At 56.3% G+C, this 24,673-nt stretch overlaps 4 protein-coding genes across 4 annotated transcripts; 1 reads left to right on the top strand and 3 right to left on the bottom strand.

Moving 5' to 3' along the window:
• Positions 1-1,074: 1,074 nt before the first annotated feature.
• LOC133627757 (uncharacterized) lies at positions 1,075-2,891 on the bottom strand. Its single transcript, XM_062014773.1, has 3 exons — positions 2,586-2,891; positions 1,817-2,442; positions 1,075-1,622 (listed from the first exon to the last, which is right to left on the bottom strand). Exons 1-3 carry the CDS (start codon positions 2,889-2,891, stop codon positions 1,457-1,459), a joined length of 1,098 nt encoding a protein of 365 aa, XP_061870757.1. The 3' UTR covers positions 1,075-1,456.
• FEM1A (fem-1 homolog A) lies at positions 2,711-6,791 on the top strand. Its single transcript, XM_010204550.2, has one exon. It carries the CDS (start codon positions 2,919-2,921, stop codon positions 4,944-4,946), a length of 2,028 nt encoding a protein of 675 aa, XP_010202852.2. The 5' UTR covers positions 2,711-2,918; the 3' UTR covers positions 4,947-6,791.
• Positions 6,792-9,684: 2,893 nt separating this feature from the next.
• Positions 9,685-13,801, bottom strand: TICAM1 (TIR domain containing adaptor molecule 1). Its single transcript, XM_062014772.1, has 3 exons — positions 13,527-13,801; positions 11,827-13,234; positions 9,685-11,625 (listed from the first exon to the last, which is right to left on the bottom strand). The coding sequence occupies exons 2-3, from the start codon at positions 12,880-12,882 to the stop codon at positions 10,000-10,002; spliced, it is 2,682 nt and encodes an 893-aa protein (XP_061870756.1). The 5' UTR covers positions 12,883-13,234; positions 13,527-13,801; the 3' UTR covers positions 9,685-9,999.
• Positions 13,802-14,973: 1,172 nt separating this feature from the next.
• LOC104551932 (perilipin-3) lies at positions 14,974-23,655 on the bottom strand. Its single transcript, XM_062014771.1, has 10 exons — positions 23,646-23,655; positions 19,188-19,264; positions 18,643-18,838; positions 17,995-18,077; positions 17,579-17,668; positions 16,952-17,050; positions 16,738-16,834; positions 16,103-16,302; positions 15,780-15,908; positions 14,974-15,687 (listed from the first exon to the last, which is right to left on the bottom strand). Exons 2-10 carry the CDS (start codon positions 19,245-19,247, stop codon positions 14,974-14,976), a joined length of 1,668 nt encoding a protein of 555 aa, XP_061870755.1. The 5' UTR covers positions 19,248-19,264; positions 23,646-23,655.
• Positions 23,656-24,673: the final 1,018 nt, after the last annotated feature.

Raw genomic sequence — 24,673 nt, 5'->3', positions numbered from 1 at the left:
ACACCAAAGGACACGGGAGAGAAGTGACAAAGGAACTTGAATGGGATGAACCCGAGTGCCTCTGGTTTCTGCCCCTCACATGGCCAAAACCCTGCCCCAGGGTTTGTCTGGCCCTGTGTTTGCTGCCTTCGAGCCCCCAGCCCAGATAACCCACTCAGAGCTGGGCTGGGGTGAGGTATTGAGGCTGGAGGCTGTTCCCTATTCACCAGTCTCCAGGGACAGGCTGTTGTGACATTACTCCTTGTGCTCTTTATTCTCTCAATAACTGATTTCTGTATTCATGGGGAAAAAAGAAAGGATCCCATTTCCATCAGCTGCTGTTCCACCCTGTGATGTCTCTGACAGCCCACCCCAAACCAAAGGCAGGCTCTGAGGGAAATATGGGACCTAAAAAGCCTACCTGGTGTTCTGGTGAATTCCAAATGTGTTCTGCAGAGGGGAAATTAAGAGGAAGCTTTAGTTAATAGATACTTCAGATAGAAGTGTGAGTGCATCTCATCACCATAGCAACATGAAAGCACCAGCAGAGAGAGGAAATGTCACCGTGGCTGTGCCTTGACCTGCAGCACAAACAGCACAAACAGCCCAAGGGCTGCAGATGTCACAGAGGGAAGTTTGCAGGAGGGGATAGAGAGGAGGTGAGGCCCAAGGCCCCACAGCCCCCACACCTTCAGCTGATAGGTGTTTGCCCTCGCTGTGCACAGAAGGCTCGGATGCTCACATCTGAAGGGACCACATGTGCCCAAACTCATTGGGTCTGGAGAACAAACCTGAGGAGGAGCAGCTGAGGGAATGGGGGTGTTGAGCCTGGAGAAGAGGAGGCTGAGGGGAGCCAGGAGCACTCTCTGACACTCCCTGACAGGAGGCTGCAGGGAGCTGGGGGTTGGGCAAGAGAAAAGGGGCTGGAGTTGCCCCAGGGGAGGTTGAGGTTGGAGCTGAGGCAGAACTGTTCCCCTGAGAGGGGTGTCAGCCCCTGTGCCAGGCTGCCCAGGGAGCTGGGGGAGTGCCCAGCCCTGGAGGGATCCCAAAGCCCTGGAGCTGAGGTGCTGAGGGCTGTGGGCCAGTGCTGGGCTGGGCAGGGTGAGGGGAGGGCTGGGACTGCAGCAGCTTCAAGGGCTTCCCCAACCTAAATGACTCTGTGATTGCCAACACCTATTTACTTACAAGAACACCATTTTCAGCCTGTGATCACAGGTGTGTGTTCACACACCCACATGCAGGGGCCCAGGGCAACACTCCCACGGAGCACACAGCCCACCACACACGGCTGCTGCCCTGTCCCTGGCAGCCTGGACATGCTCAAGACACCTTTGCTCCTTTTCAAGCCTTGTCCTCCCCAGGCAAAGCTGACCCACTCGTGTGGGGACTGTGCCCCAGCCCCTCTGGCTGTGGGGAGCGCTGGGGCCCCAGCTCCAACAGCTGCTGAAGAGAGAGAACATCAGGCCCACACTGTCTGTCATGCAAAAAGCAGTTTCTTAGCAACAAACCCGATATTGTGTGTGAAGGCAACGTGCATTAGCAGGATAATCCCAGGTAATGCCAGACAAGACTCAAATGGGTGGCTGGATGGGCTGAATAATAACGACAGAGATGATAATAACAATGAGGTGAATCTGCCTTCCCTGGAAAGGGGAAGAAACGCCTATAAATAAAACACAACGGCAGAAACCCTGTGCCAATTCCCCACATCAACATTAGAGCCACTTCAATTCAACTTATGCCCTAAAAATAGGCTCTGGTAACTAAAGCTCTGCTCCTCTAAGCGAGGCTATTTATTGCTCTGACTCCCTTTCCCCTCGCTGCAGCCCTGTGTTACCGTTCAGGAGTGGAGAGAGCTGCACGGGCTGTGGCACGCTGGGCACCAGAAGCTGTCAACCTGTGTTTGCTGGTAGCGACGAGGCTTCCCCAGGGGCACAAACGCTGCACCTCTGCCAAACCCTCGATCTCGCTGCAATTAAAACCGCGCCGGGAGAACGCTGTGTGGCTGTTCAGTCGCTTCACGGGCTTCAGGAGGGAGTCAAACCTCCCACGGAATCCCCTCATGGTGTAAGGCCCAGAGGAGCGTTCACAGCCCGGGCTGTGGCTGGTGAATCCCCTCACGCTGTAAGGCCCAGAGGAGCGTTCACAGCCCGGGCTGTAGCTGGTGAATCCCCTCACGCTGTAGAGCCCAGAGGAGCGTTCACAGCCCGGGCTGTGGCTGGTGAATCCCCTCACGCTGTAGAGCCCAGAGGAGCGTTCACAGCCCGGGCTGTGGCTGGTGAATCCCCTCACGCTGTAGAGCCCAGAGGAGCGTTCACAGCCCGGGCTGTGGCTGGTGAATCCCCTCACGCTGTAGAGCCCAGAGGAGCGTTCACAGCCCGGGCTGTGGCTGGTGAATCCCCTCACGCTGTAAGGCCCAGAGGAGCGTTCACAGCCCGGGTCGCCATCGCACACCCGGCTCCGCTAAAGCCCTGTGCGGGGCCCCGCTCCCGGCCCTCAGCGCGGCGGGGAAGCGCCGGCCGGGGCAGGCCCGCTGCTGCTGCGGGACTACACTTCCCAGAGTGCCCCGCGCGACGCCGCGAGAGCCGCGGCGGCCGCCCCCCGGCCCGCTGCATGCCGGGAAACCGAGTCCCCCTGGAGCCCTTCCCTCGGGGCGGGCAGCGCGCGGGACTCCATTTCCCGTCGGCCTCCTGGCGCCCGGCCCCTCTGCCCGCGCGGACGCCATTTTGTTTCGTGTCCCAGCGTAAGATGGCGGCCGGGCGGAGAGGCTGAAGGTTGCGGCGCTGAGGTGAGGGGGTGTCTCGGCGGGCGGCTCCGGCCCCGCGGGGCTCCTCCCCCCCGGGGCGGCCGCTCTCGCCCGTCCCCTGCCCCAGGCCGAGCCGGGGGCGCGGGGGGGGGAGCAGCCGGTCCATGGCCAGGGAGCGGCCGGCGCGGTCGCCATGGACCTGCGCACGGCCGTGTACAACGCGGCCCGCGACGGGAAGCTGAAGCTGCTGCAGAAGCTGTTGGGCAGCCGGAGCCGGGAGGAGCTGGAGGCGCTGACGGCGGGGCCCGGCGGGGGTGAGGGCCCCGGGGGAGGCAGCACCCCGCTGCTGATCGCCGCCCGCCACGGGCACCTGGACGTGGTGGAGTATTTGCTGGATCACTGCGGCGCCCGCGTGGAGGAGGGCGGCTCGGTCAGCTTCGATGGGGAGACCATCGAGGGAGCCCCCCCGCTCTGGGCAGCCTCGGCCGCGGGGCACCTGGGGGTGGTGAGGAGCCTCCTGGACCACGGCGCCTCGGTGAACCAGACCACGCTGACCAACTCCACGCCGCTGCGAGCCGCCTGCTTCGACGGGCACCTGGACATCGTGCGCTACCTGGTCGGGGAGCGAGGGGCCGACCTGGAGGTGGCCAACCGGCACGGCCACACTTGCCTGATGATTTCTTGCTACAAAGGGCACCGCGAGATCGCTCGTTACCTGCTGGAGAAAGGGGCCGACGTCAACCGCCGCAGCGTGAAGGGCAACACGGCGCTGCACGACTGCGCCGAGTCCGGCAGCCTGGAGATCCTGCAGCTGCTGCTCCGCTCCAAGGCCCGCATGGAGAAGGACGGCTACGGCATGACCCCTCTGCTCGCTGCCAGCGTCACCGGCCACACCAACATTGTGGAGTACCTCATCCAAGGAGGGCTGCAGCAGGAGGAGGCGGCGGCGAGCCGCCGCGGGGCCTGCGCCTCGGGTGGGAGCAGTCAAGGCAAGGAAGCTCCTGAGGGCTGCAGCGGAGAGGGGTGTGAGAGGTGCTGCGCCTCAGCTTGTGGTCAGGATGAGCGGCAGGTGCCTGGCGTGTTCTGCAGCCGAGAGGCTGCCGTGGAGGCGCTGGAGCTGCTGGGCGCCACCTTCGTGGATAAGAAACGCGACCTCCTGGGAGCACACAAGTACTGGCGCCGGGCGATGGAGCTGCGCTGCGAGGGCGGGCGGTACCTGCCCAAACCCGAGCCCCGGCAGCTCGTCCTGGCCTACGACTACTCGCGGGAGGTGAGCTCTCTGGAGGAGCTGGAAGCCCTGATCACCGACCCCGACGAGATGCGCATGCAGGCGCTGCTGATCCGGGAGCGCATCCTGGGCCCCTCGCACCCGGACACCTCCTACTACATCCGCTACCGAGGAGCCGTCTACGCCGACTCCGGCAACTTCGAGCGCTGCGTGAACCTGTGGAAGTACGCCCTGGACATGCAGCAAGGCAACCTGGAGCCTCTCAGCCCCATGACTGCCAGCAGCTTCCTTTCCTTTGCAGAGCTTTTCTCTTACGTGCTTCAGGACCGCTCCAAAGGCACTTTAGCCACCCACCTGGGCTTCTCCGACCTCATGGGAGTACTGAGCAAAGGGGTCCGGGAGGTGGAGAGGGCTCTTGTGCACGGCAAGGACCCTGTGGTTGACTCAGCGCAGTTCACCAAGACGCTGGCCATCATCCTCCACCTGGTCTTCTTGCTGGAGAAGGTGGAGTGCACCCCGGAGCAGGAGCACCAGAAGCGCCAGACCATCTACCGCCTGCTCAAGTGCAGCCCCAGGGCCAAGAACGGCTTCACTCCTTTGCACATGGCCGTGGACAAAGACACCACCACGGTGGGACGTTACCCCGTGGGCAAGTTCCCTTCCCTGCATGTGGTGAATTTGCTCCTGGAGTGTGGGGCTGACCCCGACAGCCGTGACTACGACAACAACACCCCGCTGCACGTCGCTGCCCGCAACGGCTGCCCGCTCATCATGAGCGCCCTGATGGAGGCTGGAGCCCATATGGATGCCACCAATGCCTTCAAGCAGACTGCTTACGAGCTCCTGGATGAGAAGCTGCTCACCAAGAGCATGATGCAGCCCTTCAACTACATCACCCTTCAGTGCCTTGCTGCCCGCGCCCTGGACAAGCACAAGATTCCCTACAAGGGTTTCATCCCCGAGGAGCTGGAGGCCTTCATTGAACTGCACTAGGGCGGGAGAGCTGAGGTCCCTGGCCTTTCCCAGCTCCTGTTTCACCCCCCAGAGGTTGTGCAGCCCGAGATCTGGGGCTGTCCTTGCCCAGGTACCCGAGGCTGTCGCCCTGCTGAGATGGGCCCTGAGCTTTGGCTTCATCCGTCACCATCAAGCGCAGGGGTAGGAGAGGAGGAGGCTGGAGAGCTCGTGGCTGTCCCTCATGGTTGTCATCTTCAGGTACCAGATCTCTCCAGTGCACTGTGTCCAGAGAAGGCTGCAGCCCCTGCCCTTTCCCGTGCCAGCCACCTGAGAAGGAAGGAAAACAGAGATTCCTGGGACCTGCTTCCTCTCCTGTTAGTGCTGGGTTAGGTCAGCGTTGAGCTTTGGAGCAGCCACACATCACACACGTGCTCTAGCCCTTCCCATCCCCAGTGACCCAACAGAGAGGAATGCAAGTGAGGAATAAAATACCCCCCAACTAATTCTTTCCCCCAGCTCCCTTCTCAGATGTGATGCCCTACGAGTGTGACAGCCAAGGGTCCTGTGTTAGCTGAGGTGGTTCCTTTGCAGAGCCATAGGGCTGGGTGTGCTCAGCATGGGGTTGTTTTCTCCTCTCCCTCGGTTGGCCAAGTAGCAAGTGATGTTAAAGGCCTGAGAGTTCAATGATTGTGCATAAAGCTGGGTTATTCTCTTCTCTTTTAGAGCCAGGCCCTATGTATGCTGCAAGACTTCTTCAGTGCTGTAAGATAGAGAGAGTAAGGTCAGTTCTGGTTGTCTAGTTTCATCAGCTGATGGTGGGTTTTATGAATGGGGAGGAAAAACACCTGCCTTCAAAGTACTGCTGTGGCATTCAAGCCCTTGGCTTGCCTAGTCTGCACACCCTCACTTCCATCCCAGCACAGACAGAGGCCCTTCAGCTCCAGAGGTCAGCAGGGACTGGGCTTCCAGGGTGGGTATGTGCAGATGTCAGAGCTGAAGCAGTGCCCGTGGAACCAGCCCTGGAGGGCTCACGCTGTGGGTGCTGCCTGGGGGTGAGGGACAGCAGGTGAGTCTTGGGGGCACGTTTGCATGAGAGTGATCTGAAGGAGGAAATGGAAGTCCCAGGTACCTTGTTCTCCTGAGGTTTGTTAGTACCAACCCATGTGGCTCTGTCCACCCATTGTCACAACCTGCCTGGATGTAGGAGCAGCTGGTTTGGGCCTGTGGTGCTTTCTGCAGCTGAGGACGGTGCTACTGCAGGGACTGGGTTTGACATCTCATTTGGCTGCTCTTTGGGCAAAGCTTCTTTCTTCCATTAGGATCTGCACACAACTTGGTTCCCTCTTTAGGTCTATAGGCTCAGGGTAGGTGTTTGCCTCCCTCAGCAGAACCTTCCTCAGTGTAAACACGAGGCTGTGCCAGTACTTGAGCTCCTGAAGGGGAGGGGCTGGCCTTTGGCAGCCTGGTTTCTTGGCCTCAGGCAGGGTGGAAAACACAGTTGAGGGTTGAAACAGCTGCCTCTGAGCTTTGGGAAAGGTCAAGACAGGGAGAGCAGAACCCTGACAAGCAGCTGTGTGCTCACTATACGCTACTGAAGCTTCTCCACTTGTATTTACAGGCCCCTGTAGCCATCAGCCCCAGCCCCGCTCTGCCCTCACACACCCAGCACACTTTTGCAGTGTTAACTATAACATTTATTTATAAGGCAAGGAGGTTTAACTTTTACTGAGATGTAAAGTGCAGAGTTAGTTTAGCTACGTTCTGTATCATTGTTTTCTTCTCCTTTTGGCTGCAACCTGAACTAAACTGCAGGAATGGAACTCGTTTGTTTGTGAGCTGACGAGCGCTCGTAACTTTAATTAATAAAACAACAAGTGGCTGCTAGGATGCCAGTGCCTTGGACTTCTTGCTGCTAAGCCTTGATACCCCCGGCTTGTTTCCTAGGGGTGAGACACTTGTGGGGATGGAAATCCCAGGTGTTTGCCAGCAACAGATGCAGTTGTTTCATTCACTCCTGGGAGGGGCTGAGCTGTGCTGCACTTGCAAATGTTTCCCCTCCAAAAGGATGACACTGAGCCTGAAGTTGACACCCCTCTTTATTTGCTTGGCCTTTTGATGTAAATGAAGCAGGTTGCTGTCTGTGGTGCTCTTTGACTGCAGGGAGCTGCTGGCAGGAGAAGGGAATGGGAGCAACTCCTGAGATCACGGTCACAGAACCTTAAGGATTGGAGGGGACCTCAAAAGCTCATCCAGTGCAACCCACCCTGCCAGAGCTGGACCACCTAGAGTAGGGCACACAGGAACTCATCCAAGTGGGTTTCCAACCCCACCTGGACACGTTCCTGTGCCCCCTGAGCGAGGGGAACCTGCTTTAGCAGGGGCTGGGGCTGGAGCAGCTCTGCAGGGCCCTTCCAGCCCCACCATTCTGGGACTCTGTGGTTCTGTGGCAAAGCTGCCTCTGTGGAGTGAGCAACACCAATGAGGGCCCTGAAAAATGCAGGAAGAGAGAACCTGCTGCTGTGGTTAAAACGGGGCTGTGGCTCTTGACTGGAAGTTGCTCCCAGTAACCTTTGAGCCACTCAGCCCTCCACGCAGCGTGAGCATCGAAACGAGCCCAACAAACCCAACCCTGACGTGTTTTACAGCCCTGCTGCCCTGTCTGTCCCTTTCTCCAGCCTGAGCAAACTTGAGGTGACTGTTGAGGTTGTTTACAAGCCAGGGCAGCTCCCAGCAGAGCAGGTTTGGGTGACATTTATAGAAAGCAGAAGGGGGAGGGGGTGTGTGTGTGTTTTCTCCTAAGGGGTGGGACTGTGCTGGTCACAACTGCACCATGACAGGAATCACAGTAACACAACACCTACGGTAACAGAGGTGACTGAGAGGGGAAAATAGAGGGGAAATAAGGAATGCAAGCACTGGGAGGGTTCCAGCAGACTCTATAAAGAGTAATTGGGTTAGTCATTGTTATTGGGTCCTTCAAAGTGAAACCCCAAGCTGTCCCAAAGCTGGAAGCCAGGAACTGATGGCAGCTTTTAAATAGCAGTGCTTCATGTGGTTCTTGTTCTGCTCAGAACATAGGGGTTTCATTTATCCCAGCCTGGTGTCTTGTGCTGGTTCTCAGCCAAGGAGGTCCAGGAGGAGCTAAACATCCCTGAGGTGAGCAGGAGGGAGGTGGAGAAACCTGTGGGCAGCCCCCTGCCAAGGGACCTGTGGCTTTTTAAGATGAAACTCTCTGGGCTTGAAATGCAAACGTGTGGCAGCCACAGTTCTGCTGCATCTGCCTCCATCTGCTGTGCCCAGGATCTCCAGAGCTGGCACTGGAGTTTGGTGCCCAGGCTCTCCAGCATCACCCTGCAGATGTCCTTGGCCTCTCCTGAGGGAATGTGACCTGCTCAGACATGAAAAGGCAGCAGTTGCAGCTTTCAGCACGGGGCAGGAGGTGACTGTCCTCCTTTACAGCGTGTCCTACCATCCTCAGAGGAGCCAGGGCTCCTGCTCTGGTCCCTCCTCTGTGCTGGGGATCCTTGTGTCAGGAGTGAGCTTTCCTCCTTGTTTGGGAGGCTGAGCTTTGTGCAGAACAAGCTTCAGGTAGGAAAGGTGAGAACTGGAGGCTTCAGCCCAGTGAGCTCCCTCAGAGGGGATGACTGTCAGCCCAAGTCTGTCCTCCAAGGACTTGCTAATGTCTTTCTGAAACATGTGTTGGTTGTAAAGCTCAGATGGTTCTTGGACAAGAACTAAAAGCCCTGTAGTGCCCAGCTTGGGCAGTCCCAGGGCCAGGATGGCACAGGAGCCCTGTGCTTTGGCTGCCAGACTGTGCTGGCTCCTCTTGAGCCTCTGGGAGAGCATTGAGAGCACACACACGTCTGCACAAGTACCTTGAGTGGGGTCACCTCCCCCTGTCAGTCACACTGGCACTCGAGGTCCACCCTGGCAGCTCTCAGGCTCCTTCCCAGGGTGAGGAGCAGGATGAGTGCTGCCTGAAGCAGGGGCTGTGGGCTGCAGAGGGAGCAGTGCCGTGGCTGCTGGCTTTGGGCTGACATCTACTGACAGAGCAGGCAAAGGGCTGCTGTGGGAGCCCTGGGAGGAAGAGCCTGGGCTCTGGGGCTTTGCTCCAGAGTTGTTCCTTGTGTTAAAAGCTCAGGAGACACCTGTCTGGTACAGCCCTCAGCCAGGTGCTGCAGAGCACCTCCCTGCTCATGGCCTTTCTCCACCCCTTCTGTGACACTGCTTTCCCTTTCCCAGCAGATTTCCTCCCCAGGGCAGTGACAGGGAGGTGGAGGAGCCTCAGCAGGAGCCCAGGCACCCCTCTGAGCTTGCACAATGAGGGAGTACACACTCAGCTTCTGCCTCCTCAGACTTTCTCCACATCTCCCCCTCCTCATTCACCTTTCCTTTAGCATTTCCTTCCCCCATACCCCCAGCACAGCTTTAAAGTTCCCCATTTAGTCTCCTACCTGGTGTATCATCTCAGCTCTTGAACAGTTTTCTTCCACACAGCAATAGTTCAAGCTCTGAACTCCAGAGGCACGGGGGAATTTTGTCTTTCACCAACAAAAAGCTTCTCTCTCTGTAGTTTCAGAGGGGAACTGGGAACAGTCATCTCCTGCAGCTCAGAGCTCTGTGGAGCCGTGTCCCTGCACCTCCCCAGCAGCAGCAGCAGAAACAGAACCCCCCTCCCTGCACCCCAGGGGTACAGCTTCCCAGTGTCCCTGTCTGCCCCTCTGCTGATCCTACAGGTAAAAAAATCAAGCAAACAAACACAAAGAAATGAACTCAGATTTAATGGTGAGGCCTCGGGAGACCAGGGAAACGTCTCCTCAGGTACCTGAAAGTAAGCACAAGGAAAAAACTGTGTGTGGGTGAGGGCTGGACTTGGTCCTAAAGGTCTTTTCTACCTGTAATGCTCCTGTGATTCTGTGACTCTCAGGGGCTGCAGCGTGTCCATGTCCATTTTCTCCTGTGCTTCACCACAGCAGCACCTTCACCCCTCAGCAGGGAACAGTCCCTGTCCCAGCAGAGCCGCCACAGCCCAGAGCTGGAGTGGAGTGTGTGTGAGGCCTTGGCTGAGCTGCTGCCTGTCTGAGCCATCACCCTACCTGTGTCCTTCCTCCCTGGCTGCCCCCCTTTCCACCTGCATCATGTTGTGGTCCCCGATCTGCACCATCTGGGCGTTTTGGATGACGAGGGTCGGGCCGGCTCCCGCGGCTGGCGGCACGTGGAGGTGGCCTGATGGCAGAGGAGGGTCGTGGAAAGGAAGGGGACCCATGTGAGGAGGCCTGGGCTGAGCAGCAGGAGGAGGTGGGTATGTGGCAGGAGGGACAGTGGAAGTGGGAGGCTGCCAGTGCTGAGGGGGTTGCTCCAACCACGCTGCTGGCAGAGGCCCCGTGGCAGAGCAGCCAAGGTTCAGAGCAGCCAAGTTCTGTGACGCTTGATACTGTTCTTGATACAGCTGCAGGTTCCTTGTCTTCATCATCATCTCCCATTTGGCTTTCCTCCTCTCAATCTTGCTGCTGGTGAAGGTGTTCCTCACCGTGCTGGAGAAGCCGGGAGAGTTCTCATCCAGGGGGATGAGGCCGCTGAGCGTCCTGGGCATCTCCCTGCGCTGCAGGGGGTTCTCCCGGGGCACGAAAGGGATGACAGAGTCCTGCTTGGAGGGGTTCAGGATGGACTCCATCAGAGCAGTGTTTGTCTGAAACATGCACAGGTTGCACAGGAAGTGCTTGGCCAGCAGAAGGATGATGAAAGCAGAGTTTTCCATCGCGTCCTCGAAGCAAGTGAGGTGGCTGCGGCCGGCCACGGAGAAATCCCCACAGAGCGTGGCCCCGTTGGGGACCCCCATGGCCTCCAGCAGCTGCTTGACTCGGTGGGCAACGGGCTCATCCTCAGTGGCATGCAGGACAACAAAAGTGAAGAACCTCTGCTCTTCAGCATCTGGCTCTGCTGTGGGGACTCTTTGGAGAGGAGGAGGCCAGGCTGGAGAAGGGGATGAGTAGAAGGGAGGGGGGTGTGGTAAGCTGGAAGGAGCTCCGTGAAGAGGGGGGAAGGCTGAGGAGGAACAGGTAGGAGTAAGGGAACAGGTTGAAACGGCAGCAGCTGCAGAGTTAGGGGCAATGCCTGCTGGAATAGAGGAGTCCATGGGTGTGTGGGCAGGACCAGCATCCCCTGCAGCTCTCCAGTCAGGAAGACTTGTAGACAGTTGCTTTTCCTCTTGCCTTCTGTCTGTGTTTGCATTGGCTGAGTGAGGTTCTGTGCTGAAAACATCACTGGTTTCCACAGGCTCCTTGATGGCCCCTGTGGCAGGAGGCTGTGCTTTGGAAATGGAGTGAGCTGTGTGGCAGGAACTGACCTGCAGAACCTTCTCCAGCCGAGGCACTTGGGCACCTGTGTCCTGCCAGGAGTGAGGGTCAGCCCTGCTGGACCAGCTGCTTTCCTGCAGGCCAGGGCTTGCTCTGTCACCAGGGGAGGACACAGGCTGCTGGGGAGGGGGCTGCCTGAGGGACACAGGCTGTTGAGGAGGGGGCTGCCTGAGGGACACAGGCTGCTGGGGAGGGCACTGGCTGCTGAGCACAGGCTGCTGAGGAGGGGGCTGTCTGAGGGGCACAGGCTGCTGGGTAGGGGGCTGGCTGGGGGGCACAGGCTGCTGAGGAGGGGGCTGTCTGAGGGGCACAGGCTGCTGGGGAGGGGGCTGTCTGGGGGACACAGGCTGCTGAGGAGGGGGCTGTCTGAGGGGCACAGGCTGCTGGGTAGGGGGCTGGCTGGGGGGCACAGGCTGCTGAGGAGGGCACTGGCTGCTGAGCACAGGCTGCTGAGGAGGGGGCTGTCTGAGGGGCACAGGCTGCTGGGGAGGGGGCTGGGTGAGGGGCACAGGCTGCTGGGGAGGGGGCTGGGTGAGGGGCACAGGCTGCTGAGGAGGGGGCTGTCTGAGGGGCACAGGCTGCTGGGGAGGGGGCTGGGTGAGGGGCACAGGCTGCTGAGGAGGGGGCTGTCTGAGGGGCACAGGCTGCTGAGGAGGGAGCTGGCTGAGGGACACAGGCTGCTGGGGAGGGCACTGGCTGCTGAGCACAGGCTGCTGAGGAGGGGGCTCTCTGAGGGGCACAGGCTGCTGGGGAGGGGGCTGGGTGAGGGACACAGGCTGCTGGGGAGGGCACTGGCTGCTGAGCACAGGCTGCTGAGGAGGGGGCTCTCTGAGGGGCACAGGCTGCTGGGGAGGGGGCTGGGTGAGGGACACAGGCTGCTGAGGAGGGGGCTTGCTGGGGGGCACAGGCGGCTGGGGAGGGCGCTGGCTGCTGATGGGAACCGTGGGCGACGCGCTGATCTCCAGGTGGCTGGGCAGGGAGGGGCTGCCCCAGGAGCGCAGCGTCCGTGGCCCCGACAGCTCGGAGCTGCCTCTGATGGGCACTGGGGAGCTTCTGAGCACGTAGCCCGGGGTGCCTGGCTGCATAAACCCCGCGTCTGCAGACCTCAGCGGCTGAAATCTCTCACCTGGGCTCCCGCTGAGGGCAGAGCCGGGTCTGTCCTGCTCCCGGGGAGGGACGATATGGGGCCTGTCCCCCCGAGTTCCCTTGCTGGCGGCACAGGCTTTGGTGGCAGCCTGGCGGGCTTTGGCCACAGCCTCACGACTGCACAGGTTCTCCTCTGCCAGCACCGAGTAGACCTCTGCCAGCTGCACCATGGCACCTGCATCCAGCTGGGGAGGCTGCAGACCCTCCTCAGCCTCCTGCTCTGTGGCAGTGGCCAGTTTGGTCTGGTGGATGTACCGAGCCGCTGGGTTATCTCCCAAGGCGACCAGGCAGCTCCGTGCACGTACTTCTTGCCCCAGAGTAAACAGCACCATGGATTGCAGCAATTTGCCACTGGGCCCAACTGTCAAGTCCTTCAGTCTGTATGTGAGGTTCAGGAGTTTATCTGGTGGGGTCTGGGATAGGATATGAAAGACGTCCTCGAAGCTTGGCTGGAGCTCGGTGCTTGGAGCCATCTCAGCTGGCAGCCTGGGCCCTGCACGGCAGCGGCGCCGATGGACACAGCATATTACGGCCTCTGGAGTGAAGGTTTGTTTCCTGTTCCAGCTTGTGCCCTGTGACACCCTCGTTGCACTGTGGGTACCACGCAAGCCACAGCAGCTCTTTGCTCCCCAGGGGCTCACGTGAGGACTGGAGCACTGCTGTCCCGAGGAACCTGCGACACGGGACAACGCTGAGCAATGGGGGAGCTGGGGCTCCTCACGGGGCTTGTGCAGCTCCCAGCCTCTCCCTCACCGCTCTCAAGGACTGTTGCTGCATCTGTTCGGCGCTTGCAGGTCTCACACTGCTCCTCCACCCGTCCCAGCCCTGTTATTAAGCAAAGAGCAAGTCCTTTGCATTCATTTCACATTAATTACAACTGGTTTAAAACAACTGCCCAACTAATAATGGACAGAGGTGAATCCAAGTGTCTGTGTCCTCCAGGCAGCTGGTTCCTGCAGCCTCCAGTAAAGCACACGGAGGAAGCCCTTTCAAGCCACTGGTGCTGGGCAGGTGGATACCTGCACACAGCCAGCCTTGGGCTGCCTGAGGGCACCTTGGACCTTGTCTTTCCATCCACGTGAAATCCCTCAGCCCCGCTGAAAGCCGTTACACTCACCAGAGGCCTCCGGGCGCGGCGAAAGGAGCAGCAGGAGCCGCCAGGAGCCGGCAGCGGGTGCGGGGACGCTCCGCAGGGTCTGAGTCCCCGGCAGCAGCGGCTGAGCCCGGGGCAGAGCTTTCCCTATTTAAAAGGAAGCACCGGCGGACGCCCCAAAAATAGCTCTCGCCTGGGGAAAGTTCATAGTTTCAAAGTGCCGCTTTCGATCCGGGACCGAAAGTCACGGCGCTGCGCCGGGAGCCGGCTCCAGCCGAGGCAACCGCTGCCCCGCAGCCGCGGCTCCGCGCTGCCCTTCCGCCCGTGACTCAGCCGCTCCTCCCCAGCCCGGCCGCCTCACCTTCAGCCCGGCTGCCTCGCCTTCAGCCCCACCAGCCCCGGAGAGCAGGGCTGCAGCTCCTCGCCAGCACACACAAGTGTCAGCGCTGATACTTTCCTGCTTATAAAACTGAGGCAGGACACGGGAAGCTCAGCAAAGCACTTTTCCCCCCCCATAGGAGTGAGTTGTTGAAGGTTCTTAGCCACTCAGGCCAAAGGGAGAACAGAACAGCGCAGCCTGAGATCCACACGACACGGGTGTTGCTCTGAGGGCAGCTCACACTTTATTCTGAGGCCTGCTTATTGCAGCCCTAGCACAGAGAGAGACCGCAGCAGGACAAAGTACCGGCAGAGGTTACAGTAGAAGTGATTACAAAGCATTGTTTGGTGGGGAAAAACAACCAGCACCCCTCTGCTTCACCCACAGGACGTGCCACGAGCACAGCAGCGCGACTCCTGGCACACAACCAGCTCCAGGGGCTGCAAGAGAGCTGCAGTTACACACAAACACAAGCTCCCTGCAGTAAGCCATATGATTAGGAACGAGAATCCCGCTGGAGATGGACATGCTTAACAAACTCCACCTCGCTGTTAATCTGTGAAAGAAAAACCTTCTGATTGTTTTTGAGAGCTGGCTCTTGCCCTCAGCCCCTCCTGCAGGGCTGTGCCTCGGAAGCACAACCGACAGGAAGGAAGCCAGGGCTGTCACATGGGCTTCTACACTTGGAGAAGGAGGGAAGTGGTATGAAAAGCCAAGCACATCGTCCTCACACCTCTGCAGCTCCAATGAATTAAAACAAAGCTACGGAATAAAGCCAGATGCAGCGTTAAAATGAGTCCAGAGCTCTTCACTCCCACAGGCTGTCCCATTCACACCCCCAGCTGGGCTGCCCAAGAGCTGAAGTGCAGGTCCCCATCTTCCCTTCCAGTGCAGCAGCATGATTTGAAAAGCAGCAAGTCAAGGTAGAGTCACCCCACCTTCGTTATCAAGGCTCCTTGCAAACCAGGTCTCACTGCAAACTCAGCCTGGCACAGGGAGGGCAGGAGGAGAGCAGCCACAACTGGCAGCTGGGCAGGATTCAAAGGTGAGGTGCTGTTCTAACCAGGGAGCCCTGGCCACAACAGGTGAATTTTAGAGATCATCTTCTGCATCTGGTGCATCAGTTTTTATCTCCTTTGCTGACAGTGCCACCTCTGTATCACCTTTCTTTGCAGCCAGTGTCACCTCTGTATCTTCTTTCTCTGCAGCCAGTGCCACCTCTGTATCTTTCTCTGCAGCCCGTGTCACCTCTGTATCACCTTTCTTTGCTGCCAGTGCCACCTCTGTATCACCTTTCTCTGCAGCCAGTGCCACCTCTGTATCTCTCTCTGCCTTCTCTAGCACCTCACACCCTTCCCTTGGGACTGTGTTTGCTCCCTTTGGTGTTCCAGCTGTCTCAGCCACCACCTTTGAGGATGGAGCCTTTACCAACACAGGGGTTCTTACATCAGTCACCATCTCTTTCTTCTGCTTGCTGCTATCCTGTGACACTTTGGCTATTGCCCTGAAGGGACCCACAAGCCAGTTTAGAGGTGTGTTCTGGGTTACATACTCAAACAGGACATCGAGGGACCTTCTGGCTTCTGCCACACGGTCCTGGCTTCGGGTCAGGGTGGTGCTGGAAAGGTCCTGGAAGGATAAAGCACTGGAGAAAGAATTATGGAGTTTGTGGACATTTCTAGTGGCCCTGTACACAGCTTCTTGGATGTTGCTGGGAAGGCCTTGGATGCTGGCTTTCAGATTCTCATAGACAGGCTGGAGCTGCTTGGTGATGATATGCAGCATAGCTAGAGTCCGTGACTCCACCTGCTGGGAAAGAGACAGAGCTCAGTTACTGGAGCAGGTGAGATGTGCACCATCCACAAGAAGCCTGGCTGAACACATCCTTTGGGGGATACCTCTACTTGGGAGGCAGTTTTAACTTGGTTTCCTTTGGGTTGGGTCAGGCTCCAGTCCACCCACAGCTGATGGAGCTTCTCCTGCCCATCCTGAAGCTTCTGGCCAACTTCTTGTTTCACAGATTCAATCTGATGGGGAACAAATAATGAGAGGAAGAGCTGTACTGCAAGTACAGACCATCAGGGCAGCACAAGTGCTTCCCTCCCAGGGAGGCATCCGACATGGCACAGGGCTGGTACAGGGTGGAAGAAGAGCTTGCATGTAGACAGTAGGCCAGGCAGAGTAGGAAGGAGGGAAGAGGGGGGGAAAAGCATGTTTGTACCAGTTTTATTGCCAGCTGGAGTCGTGAGAGAGTGTCCTGGGTGCTCTGCCTGACATGCTGCAGTTTGCTGAGGGAGTGCTGGTAGGCTCGGTGCCGCACTTTGGTAGAGAGGGAACCCAGGCGCACAAAGTAACTCTGCTGCCGCTTCTGCTCCTCCACAGAAGCCAAACCAAAGCCCTCCACAGAGGTGGCCAGCTCACCTGGAGGAAACAAGAAGAGAGATGCAGCTGTGCTCCACTCTCCCAGCTGCAAGGGGAGGGGAGAGGGAAGATCACCCATTGGAAAACAGGAAGGCTGAAGCTTGCTGTGTGCACAGTGGAAGGGTTGTAGCTGCTCAGATATTAAAGGCAGGTTAGTCCCTGCTCAGTGTGTTGTCTTCAGATAAGTAGACTTCAGATATGTTGAAGCATGCACTCAGGTATGTATTTGCTTTGAGGCTGAAGGCTGAGGACCAGCAAGCAAATGCTTGAGCTCTCCCATACCACGTGGCAAGTCAGTGTTGCCAGCCAGCCAGCTTGGTGACAAGTCCAGAGCTACCCACTGGCTTCAGCAGATGAGTCCTTGCAGTGCCAGGTGCTCTCTAGTTACCTGGGAAAGGATTTGCAGTTACAACTGCCAGCTAGACATTTTCTCACCTAGCTCCTCCTCTGTCAGGGGGAGGTAGTGGTCCACCAGATCTTCTGACATACCCAGGACAGATTCCACACCACCTGCCACAGCTTGGCCCACTGCCTTGGCTTTGCTTATGCTGTTGGTCATCACTGAATTAGTCATCTCCACACCCTCCTGGATAGCCCCTCTGCTCTGCTCCAAGGCTGCACTTATTTTGCTAGTTATAGTGCCATAGGCAGCATCCAGAGCTGTATTGACTGTAGAACTGACCATTGATTTGGTCTTCTCAACGCCATCTTGAACAGCCCCTTTGGTCAGGTCCATTGCTTCAGTCACCTTGTTGGTCACAAGATCCTTTGCACCCTGAGCAGCTCCTACAGCAGCAGAAATAGTAGAAGCAACTGCAGACCTGGTCAGTCCAACACTGTCCTCCACAATGTGTTTGCTGAGGTCCACAGCCTCTGTCACCTTGTTGGTCACAAGGTCCTTGGCACCCTGGGCTGCCTCCACAGCATTGACAAGAGTAGAAGCAGCTGTAGACTTGGTCCGTTCCACTTTGTCCTCCACAATGTGTTTGCTGAGGTCCACAGCTTCAGTCACCTTGTTGGTCACAAGGTCCTTGGCACCTTGGGCAGCTTCCACAGCACTGACAATAGTAGAAGCAACTGTAGACTTGGCCAGTCCAACACTGTCTTCCACCATGTGCTTAGTGAGGTCCACAGCCTCTGTCACCTTGTTGGTCACAAGGTCCTTGGCACCTTGGGCAGCCTCCACAGCACTGTTAACAGTGGAGGTGACCATGGACCTGGTCAGCTTGACACTGTCCCCAACAACATTCTTAGTGAGGTCCACAGCTTCAGTCACTTTATCAGCCACTGCTTCTCTTGCCTCACAGGCAGCATCCATAGCAGATGTCACTTTGGTGGACACCAGCTGCTTGGTGTCTGAGATCACCTACAACAGGGACACACAAAGACAGGTATTTTCTGAGATAGGGAAAGTACTCCAGGGAGGGAGAACCTGTGTAGCTACATTGTTTGCAGGCTTGTGGGAGAGCTGGGGAAGTCAGTACACCTGCATTTACACAGGCATGTTCACTTCCAGGTGCTGAAGGCATCCCTCCAGCATTCAGGAGCTAGCAGTGCCTCCTCTAGCCCTTACCAGGGACTGACCTCAGAAAGTGCTGCTGAAGTTTATTTCCTCACATTCTTCTGTACCCACAACAGTTCCATCAAGCAAGAGATCAAGCCATGGCTTCCCCAGACAAGCTTTTACTTTACCTTATCTGCTGGCTGTTGAAGAAAAGGCAAGTTCTCCTCCAGCTGATCCAGCCCTTTACAGGCATATTCATTTACAAGTGCAACTAGAAAACACAACAGGTACCACTTTATTCTTGAATCTGGAGAAGGGGTTTTGACCCTACAGTGGCCACTTTGGGATAACCTGACACAACCCCCAGTATTCTGGGGTGAGGGTGTGTCAGTGTCTTGTTCAAGTCAACAAACCCTACAATTTGGCAGGTGCAAACAGTTTGTTGCCTGCCCAGCTCTTGCAGCACATTGCTCTATCTGGAATGTAATTCCTACCCCTGCTGAGAAAGGTTTAAAGGGTTGTGAAGTGTCAGGATGAGGCAGACTGAGCTATATCCAAGACAGACACTGGTACTACCAGTTGGGATGTTCCTAACTTGGAGTGATTGAGGGAAAAAAAACCCAGGGAGTTTTTGTTTGGTGACAGAAACCAGAGATGAGGCCAAACTTTGTTTCTGCCTGTCAGATTCAGTGGGTTTAACGAGCAGCTGGGAGCTGCTGAGGGGAAAACTCGGTGCTCCAACTAACTAGGATATGCCAACACCCAACAGGCACATGAAACACCCCTCCCCAGCTGATCCTCTGAGCAGAAAGGGTCACTCCAGCCTCTTCACTTACTTTGTGGCTCAAGCTGGTTCAGGATGGGCTGTGCCCCACCAACCACACTTCCTACTGCCACAGCAGCCACGGTCTCAGCCACGTTGCAGACACCACTGAGGTAAGGGTGAGTCTCCTTGGTGTAGTTGTAGGCAGATGAGACCAGGTTGAATGCAGAGTTGAGCAAGGGCAAGCTGGTTACCCGATTGACAGCACTCTAAAGCCAGAAAGAAGTGACATTGGAGACTCAGCAAGAAGCCAGGATGGTAAGTTTGAGCCCTGGGCTCGTGAATTCTGAGTCACAGTGGGTCTCCACACCAGATCCAGATGTGGAGATAGGGCTGATAGCATCTATGTCAGAAATACTTGTGTTACTTGAGCCATCCCTGCAGCTCTCCTGAGCAAAACAAGATAGCTGATGGATTAACTGAGTTGAGATTTAACCACAGCTTGATCTTTGTCATTCCCAGCCTGCTTCTGAGGTGTTGACAAGTTCATTTAAGAGTGTATGTCAGCAGGCACTTTAGCTGCTGGGTGTTAAGAGTCCTAGCTGCCCTGGCACCTACCTCTTGCTGCTGTTCCTCAGCCTTTAGCAGATCCTTTTTGGGGGCCTTTCCTGATGCCATCCTGAATTCAACTGCAGCTGAAAGGGAAAACAAAGAGTGTAACAGCATGAGGACAACTTCATTTCCTCCTGTCAAAAAGCAGAGGACTACAAAGTTGGGATCCACCATTCAGACACATCCTCAGAACACCAGTGTGGCATCACTGATCCTTGCAAGGGCTTCAAGAACTGACAGGCTCCACATTTCATGATGAGCAAATATTTATGTAGCACAAGGCTTGTCCTCAATCCCCACACAGCCAAATTCCTACAAGCTAAACCATCCTGCTAATTTTATTGCTGACAATACCTGACTGGTCTCAAAGCTGCAGGTTAATGGGGGAAAAACTATATTATGTCAGGCATTTTCTTTGCTAGACATACTTCTGGTTCAGCTTCCCACTGCTCTTTGCTGGCCAAGGACTTGAAGGGAATATGTACCCTGCAGAAGAAGAGTTAATGGTGGGAAGCCTTGAACATTCACTCCTTAGGACAGTGATCTGTCAGAACCAAGCCCTGCTGAAATGCAGCTGCAGCAGGGCTTGTTAGGACAACAGTGTCAGGAAACTTTTGGGTTTAAGTTTCAAACTATAATCTCCAACAGATGAATCCTGGAGTTGTAAAAGAAACATCTTTATTAAGACCTGTCTGGACTTGTTTAATACCCTTTCAGGGAGAAGAGCCCTCAGGTTACCCCACTTGGAAGCAGAGAGAGGTTTTGCAATGGCTTAGTCCACGTTTTCCTCTTTGGCAAAGGAAAGACTGGCAGGGCTTCAGCTCCCTTCCTGAAAGGTGTCAGGGCCAGAGACTGACCAGAGATTCTGAGGCAGTAAGAGGCATATTTTTACCTGCTTAAGAAGTATTCAGGGTTTATAGCCCCTTTCTTAGGGGCCAGCCTTTGCAAAGGATGTGGAGATGAGGCATTTACCCATCCCACCGTGGCTGCATTCACAGTGGGCAGCTTTTGTCACATTCCCCTCCAATGCCAACTCCAGCAACACCAGGCAGTCTCACAGCTCTGGCAAGGGCAGCAAACCCTTCTGAGTTCTCCTCAGACATTGAGGCATTCTGTGTGGCTACCTTGAAACTGGAGTTCCCACCCTACTGACCAGCAAGGCAGGAACTCTCCTCACTTTCTGAGAAACCAAGTCTCAGAACTACTCTCATTACATAATGGGATCAGAGAAGTTCAAGGAGGAAAATGATGCAACCTCTTGCACACGTATTGGCTTCCCCAGCACAGATCTAGGTTGGTTTCTGGACACTCCAGTATGATGGGATAAATCCAAGGCTGCTTCTAGTCCCACACAGCAGGGATTGCAGCATATTTATTCTTCACTGCAGCAGCCATTTCCCCCCCTTCCCTACCACTGAGTTCCTATTCTTAGAACTGCCATGGCATTTGCCAGTGGAAAGCTCCCAAACCAGAACCCCTCAATCTGGATTCCCAAGCCAAGGACTGCTCCAGGCTTCACTGCCAAAAAACCTTCTCATCTCAGTTGTGACACAGACCATTGTCTTGTTTCTTGTGTTCTTTGACTTGTATAAGGTTTTCCTTTGGTTTTTTTTTGGCTGTAGAAACAGGAACAGAGAGCTGGGAAAGAAGTAGTGAAACAAGCATTTGTTAGGCCTGGCCTGTGGCTGGAGCCAGGGGAGACATCTCAGAGGTACCTTGGCAGGATGTTAAATATTGCTGCATCCACCATGCAATTAGTCAGTGCTGTAGTGAGATTGAAAGAGGCAGGGGAGCAGAGCTTGACCACAAAGCCTCAGTCCCAAAGTCCACACGGCTTGCTCAGATAGTGGTCATTCCTCCTGCACTGCTTTAGGGCAAATTTGGGGTTTTCTTGAAGCCAAATAGACTAAATCAGTCTGCAGCCCTGTCACAGGACAAAGCTCAACTATTTCAACACCAATACAAACAACCCCTTTGCTCAGTTATTTTACTTCTAGACAAGTGGGAGCAACTCAAACTGCAGAGTGGCTTCAATCTGGCCTCGGTGTCAAGGCTGGCACAGGGACACGCTGCAGCAAAAGAGAGGTGAGGTCTCTAGTTGCTGACAGCAGCCAGGAGTAACTCTTTGGCTTATGTAAAGCATTAGTACAAGGTTAGAATCAGCACCAGAAGCCTGTCTGAATTACAGAGGCATCTGTGGCAGTGACACAGCTTGCAGCCAGTGATGTTAGAACATCATTTGCTGTCCTCTGTGGAGCAGGAATTGGGGTGTGTTGCAATGTCAGTACTTGTGATGTGGGCAACTCTCCATGAGCTCACACCATGGTTTTATTTTCCCTTTCTAGTTTCCCTCCTTGCAAGAAGTGCTGAGCAGACCTTGTTTTACTTCAGAGAGAGCAGGAAAGCACAGAGCTTAGCAACACTGGCTCATTTGTTGCAGAATCCTTGGCAGAAGGGAACAGCTTCAAGTCACTGCTGGAGAAAGTTCTTGAATCTTGTAGTTTCAGAAAGATGAAACTCTTCAGTGACTGCTCCTACATGACACATTACCTTCACTGCTCACTGCCCACCCTGGCACAAGCCTAAACTCAGTGAAACGAGGGCAGCAGCACCAAAACTGCCAAGCTGCTCTCCCTGCCTGAGTCACAAGTGCTTTCCTGCTGGGGTAAGCACCTCTCTTCATTTCTGCCACCCTGATGGTGACCAGCATACATACAGATCTTCAATGTTTCCTGTGGAGATAGCCCACAGTGATGTTGTCCTGCAGACAGATGGTAGGATCTTGTTCTTCAGGAAGCTTTTCTCCCTTCCAAACATGTTTTACTTTGTGAGGACAAAGCCAGCCACAGCTACAACAGTGTAACTGTCAATTCCTTAATGACCATTTAGGAAAGCAAAGCTAAATTTAGTCCTTTAGATATGAGCAAGGAGGACTAATCAGGGCAGGTATTCATTTGTGGTTAAAGCACTTATTTGCATTCTTTGAGATTAACCAGTGATAGCCCAGTGACCTTCAGGGCAGAATTGGGTCACAGGGTGGTTGCTGCAGTGGGGAACAGAGCTGCCCCCAGCCCAGGGAGTCCTTTGCAAATGCTCCTGGGGTAGAGATAGTTTTAGGACAAGGATCAGATCACTTTCAGCTTTGTCCTGAGGATACCAGTTTCAGAATTTAGGATGCTAGTGTCAGAACTGCTGCCCATCTAACCTTTCTGGAAACACCATCCACATTAGGGAATCTCAAAGATAAAAGTCACTTCTGCAGACTGAGGCAAAGTTTCTCCCCTCCTCACACTTCCAATGGGAATGAGGCACCACAGTCAGTGGCCATTACAAGGCCAGTAACTCCTTGGGACGGTGACTGCACAGGCTACCAGAATGGGGAGATTTTAGCAAAGAGGATAAGAGGTATAATTAAATCAACTTCCAGGCTTCCCAGTACTTTACCAGCCTTCCCACAAGGACAAAACTCTGAGCTTCAGACAGAAGCTTTAACTTGCAGAGCAAGCAATGTGCTGTTTTGCCTTCAACATGCATTTTCATCAGCAGCTTTCAGCACAAGTAGCTTCAGCAACCAAAGTCCTTCCTTCACAGCCAGACGCGGTCTCAGGTAGTCACAACCACATTTAAGAACCTTGTTAGGCTGGAGAAACACTAAACTCATTTGCCAAGAGCTCCCTCCAGCAAGCTGGCAGAGCTCCGCAGGGCTGCAGCCTCTGCACAGACATGCAGCTCTTGAGCAAGAGACACTCAGGCCGCCCCCTTGTTAACACCATTATCATGCCTACACCAAATGATCATGTGAAATAGCTACAGGCAGGTCTGGCAGCACTGTCAACAGGAAGGGAATGCTCAAGTGATCTGCCTGGAAGCACATACCACCTCCCCCAGCCACGATGGTCCATGGTGCCCATCACGCGCTCCCTGTGCGGCTGAGTGGGTGGGAGAGCCACCTCCTGCAGACCCCCTCACACTGCTGGGATCTTCAGCAGGCAACAGGTAGAAAAGAGCTGGTGGACCTAAAACTACTCAGGCACAGAGCAGAGACTCACAGCTTCACCAAGAAGCCGTCTCAGAGCTACAAGAAGCCTTCAGGGGAGGATTTGAAGCCTTTCAGGTCTTCCCCAAGGCACAGCACATGTAGCACGACACCACATGGACTTAAACAGCCAAGAAACTCCCCTCACACAGGTGAGGAAAAGCAGCAGATAGACAACAGACAGCTCAGTGCTTTCCAGGGAGCTGGCAAAGCCCCATGGGCACATCTGGGGGAACACAGCCCCCAGCAAGGACATTTTAGCCTCAGTGCTCCCCAGCATCAAGAGCCAAGGGCTCCAGGCATGGAACCAGCTGCAAGCCCACTCTCCACCCTCCATCCCTGGGAGGGCTGCAGAAGCCCTGAGGAAGCAATAAGGAGCCCCAAGCCACAGCCCCGTACCCACCTCCCAGCAGCGCCGCGTTACCCACCTGCACCGCTCTCCTGCACCGCCACAGACGGGACAGGGGTGTGCCTCGCCCCCTATAAGTACCCCGCGGGGTCTGACGGACAGCTGAGACAGCCAATCGGGACGCGGCAGGTGCCAGCCTGGCCAATGGGGAGTGCGCGGGAGAGGGAGTGGGCGGGAGGGGTGTGTGTGGCGGGCTGAGGGCGGCAGGTGCCCTCAGGGCCGCGGAGCCGCGGGCGGGGGGCGCTGCTGGCTGCCCCCCGGCAGGGACCCAGCTGGGGGCTCTGAAGGTGGCACCCAGGGTGTCTCAGAGGCGTTATGGAGGGAGGCCAGCGCCAGGCACGTTGGCCTCGGGGCCGTGCTGTGGGGTGCATGTCCCTGCAGCGGGCTGTGGCCTGGGCCGTGCCCCCCCCAGCACCTCTGCTGAGGGGCGCGGGCACTGGGAGCCTCTGGAGAGCTGCTGTGGTTGCGAAACGGGCTCAGCCCATCAGCCGGCGGGCACTGCTCCTGCTCCCGTGTCCCAGCACGCCCGTTGGGCTACATCCCTGAACCGGGGCCATCCTGCTTGCTGGCGGGGCAGCCCGGACGCTGCCTGGCTTCTGGGAGCCGAGCAAGGCCTGGCCAGAGAGCGAGCTGCTCCCACAGAGGCTGCCGCAGAGGCCTGCTCACAGAGGTGGGTCTGTGCTGCCAGGGATGAGGATTCAACCATGGGCCTAGCTCATCTCAGAGGGGAAGGGAAATGTGTCCTCAGCTGGGGTTTAGCCGTAGCGCTGGAGCTGCTTGGCTAAAGGGTGCTGGGGCAGTGCAGCCCCGTTCCCCAGGCCAGGGGACCTGTTCCCCAGGGTCAGCTGGCGCCAGCAGACAGCTTCTGCTTGGCTTTTCCAAAGACTGACTGCAGTAGCACAGTTGGAAAGCCCATGCATGGGTGGTGGGGCTCAGCATGCCAACACTTGCCCTTGGGCTCCTCCATGACATGGGCAAGAAGGCCCAGAGAAGCAGGACGTGGGGGTCTGTGATGTGAAAACATCACTCAGCTGTGATGTTTTCTTG

This window comes from Colius striatus, chromosome 25 (genome assembly GCF_028858725.1).
Source record: "Colius striatus isolate bColStr4 chromosome 25, bColStr4.1.hap1, whole genome shotgun sequence".
Taxonomy (NCBI): Eukaryota; Metazoa; Chordata; class Aves; order Coliiformes; family Coliidae; genus Colius; species Colius striatus.
This window is presented reverse-complemented; position numbering and strand designations above follow the sequence as displayed.

Excerpts from the sequence above, each read along its gene's own strand:
- LOC133627757 (XM_062014773.1), bottom strand. The coding sequence starts at position 2,891 with ATGGACCGGCTGCTCCCCCCCCCGCGCCCCCGGCTCGGCCTGGGGCAG. Across the intron at positions 2,443-2,585 it reads GGTTTCCCGGCATGCAGCGG|CGGAGCCGGGTGTGCGATGG; the intron begins GCCGGGGGGCGG and ends ACAGGGCTTTAG. Across the intron at positions 1,623-1,816 it reads GCTCTCTCCACTCCTGAACG|GGAAGGCAGATTCACCTCAT; the intron begins GTAACACAGGGC and ends TCCCCTTTCCAG.
- FEM1A (XM_010204550.2), top strand. The coding sequence starts at position 2,919 with ATGGACCTGCGCACGGCCGTGTACAACGCGGCCCGCGACGGGAAGCTG.
- TICAM1 (XM_062014772.1), bottom strand. The coding sequence starts at position 12,882 with ATGGCTCCAAGCACCGAGCTCCAGCCAAGCTTCGAGGACGTCTTTCAT. Across the intron at positions 11,626-11,826 it reads AGCAGCCTGTGCCCCTCAGA|CCCCCTCCTCAGCAGCCTGT; the intron begins CAGCCCCCTCCT and ends CCCCTCAGACAG.
- LOC104551932 (XM_062014771.1), bottom strand. The coding sequence starts at position 19,247 with ATGGCATCAGGAAAGGCCCCCAAAAAGGATCTGCTAAAGGCTGAGGAA. Across the intron at positions 15,909-16,102 it reads TCCAGCTGGCAATAAAACTG|ATTGAATCTGTGAAACAAGA; the intron begins GTACAAACATGC and ends GTTCCCCATCAG. Across the intron at positions 15,688-15,779 it reads AAACTGCCTCCCAAGTAGAG|GTGGAGTCACGGACTCTAGC; the intron begins GTATCCCCCAAA and ends CTTTCCCAGCAG.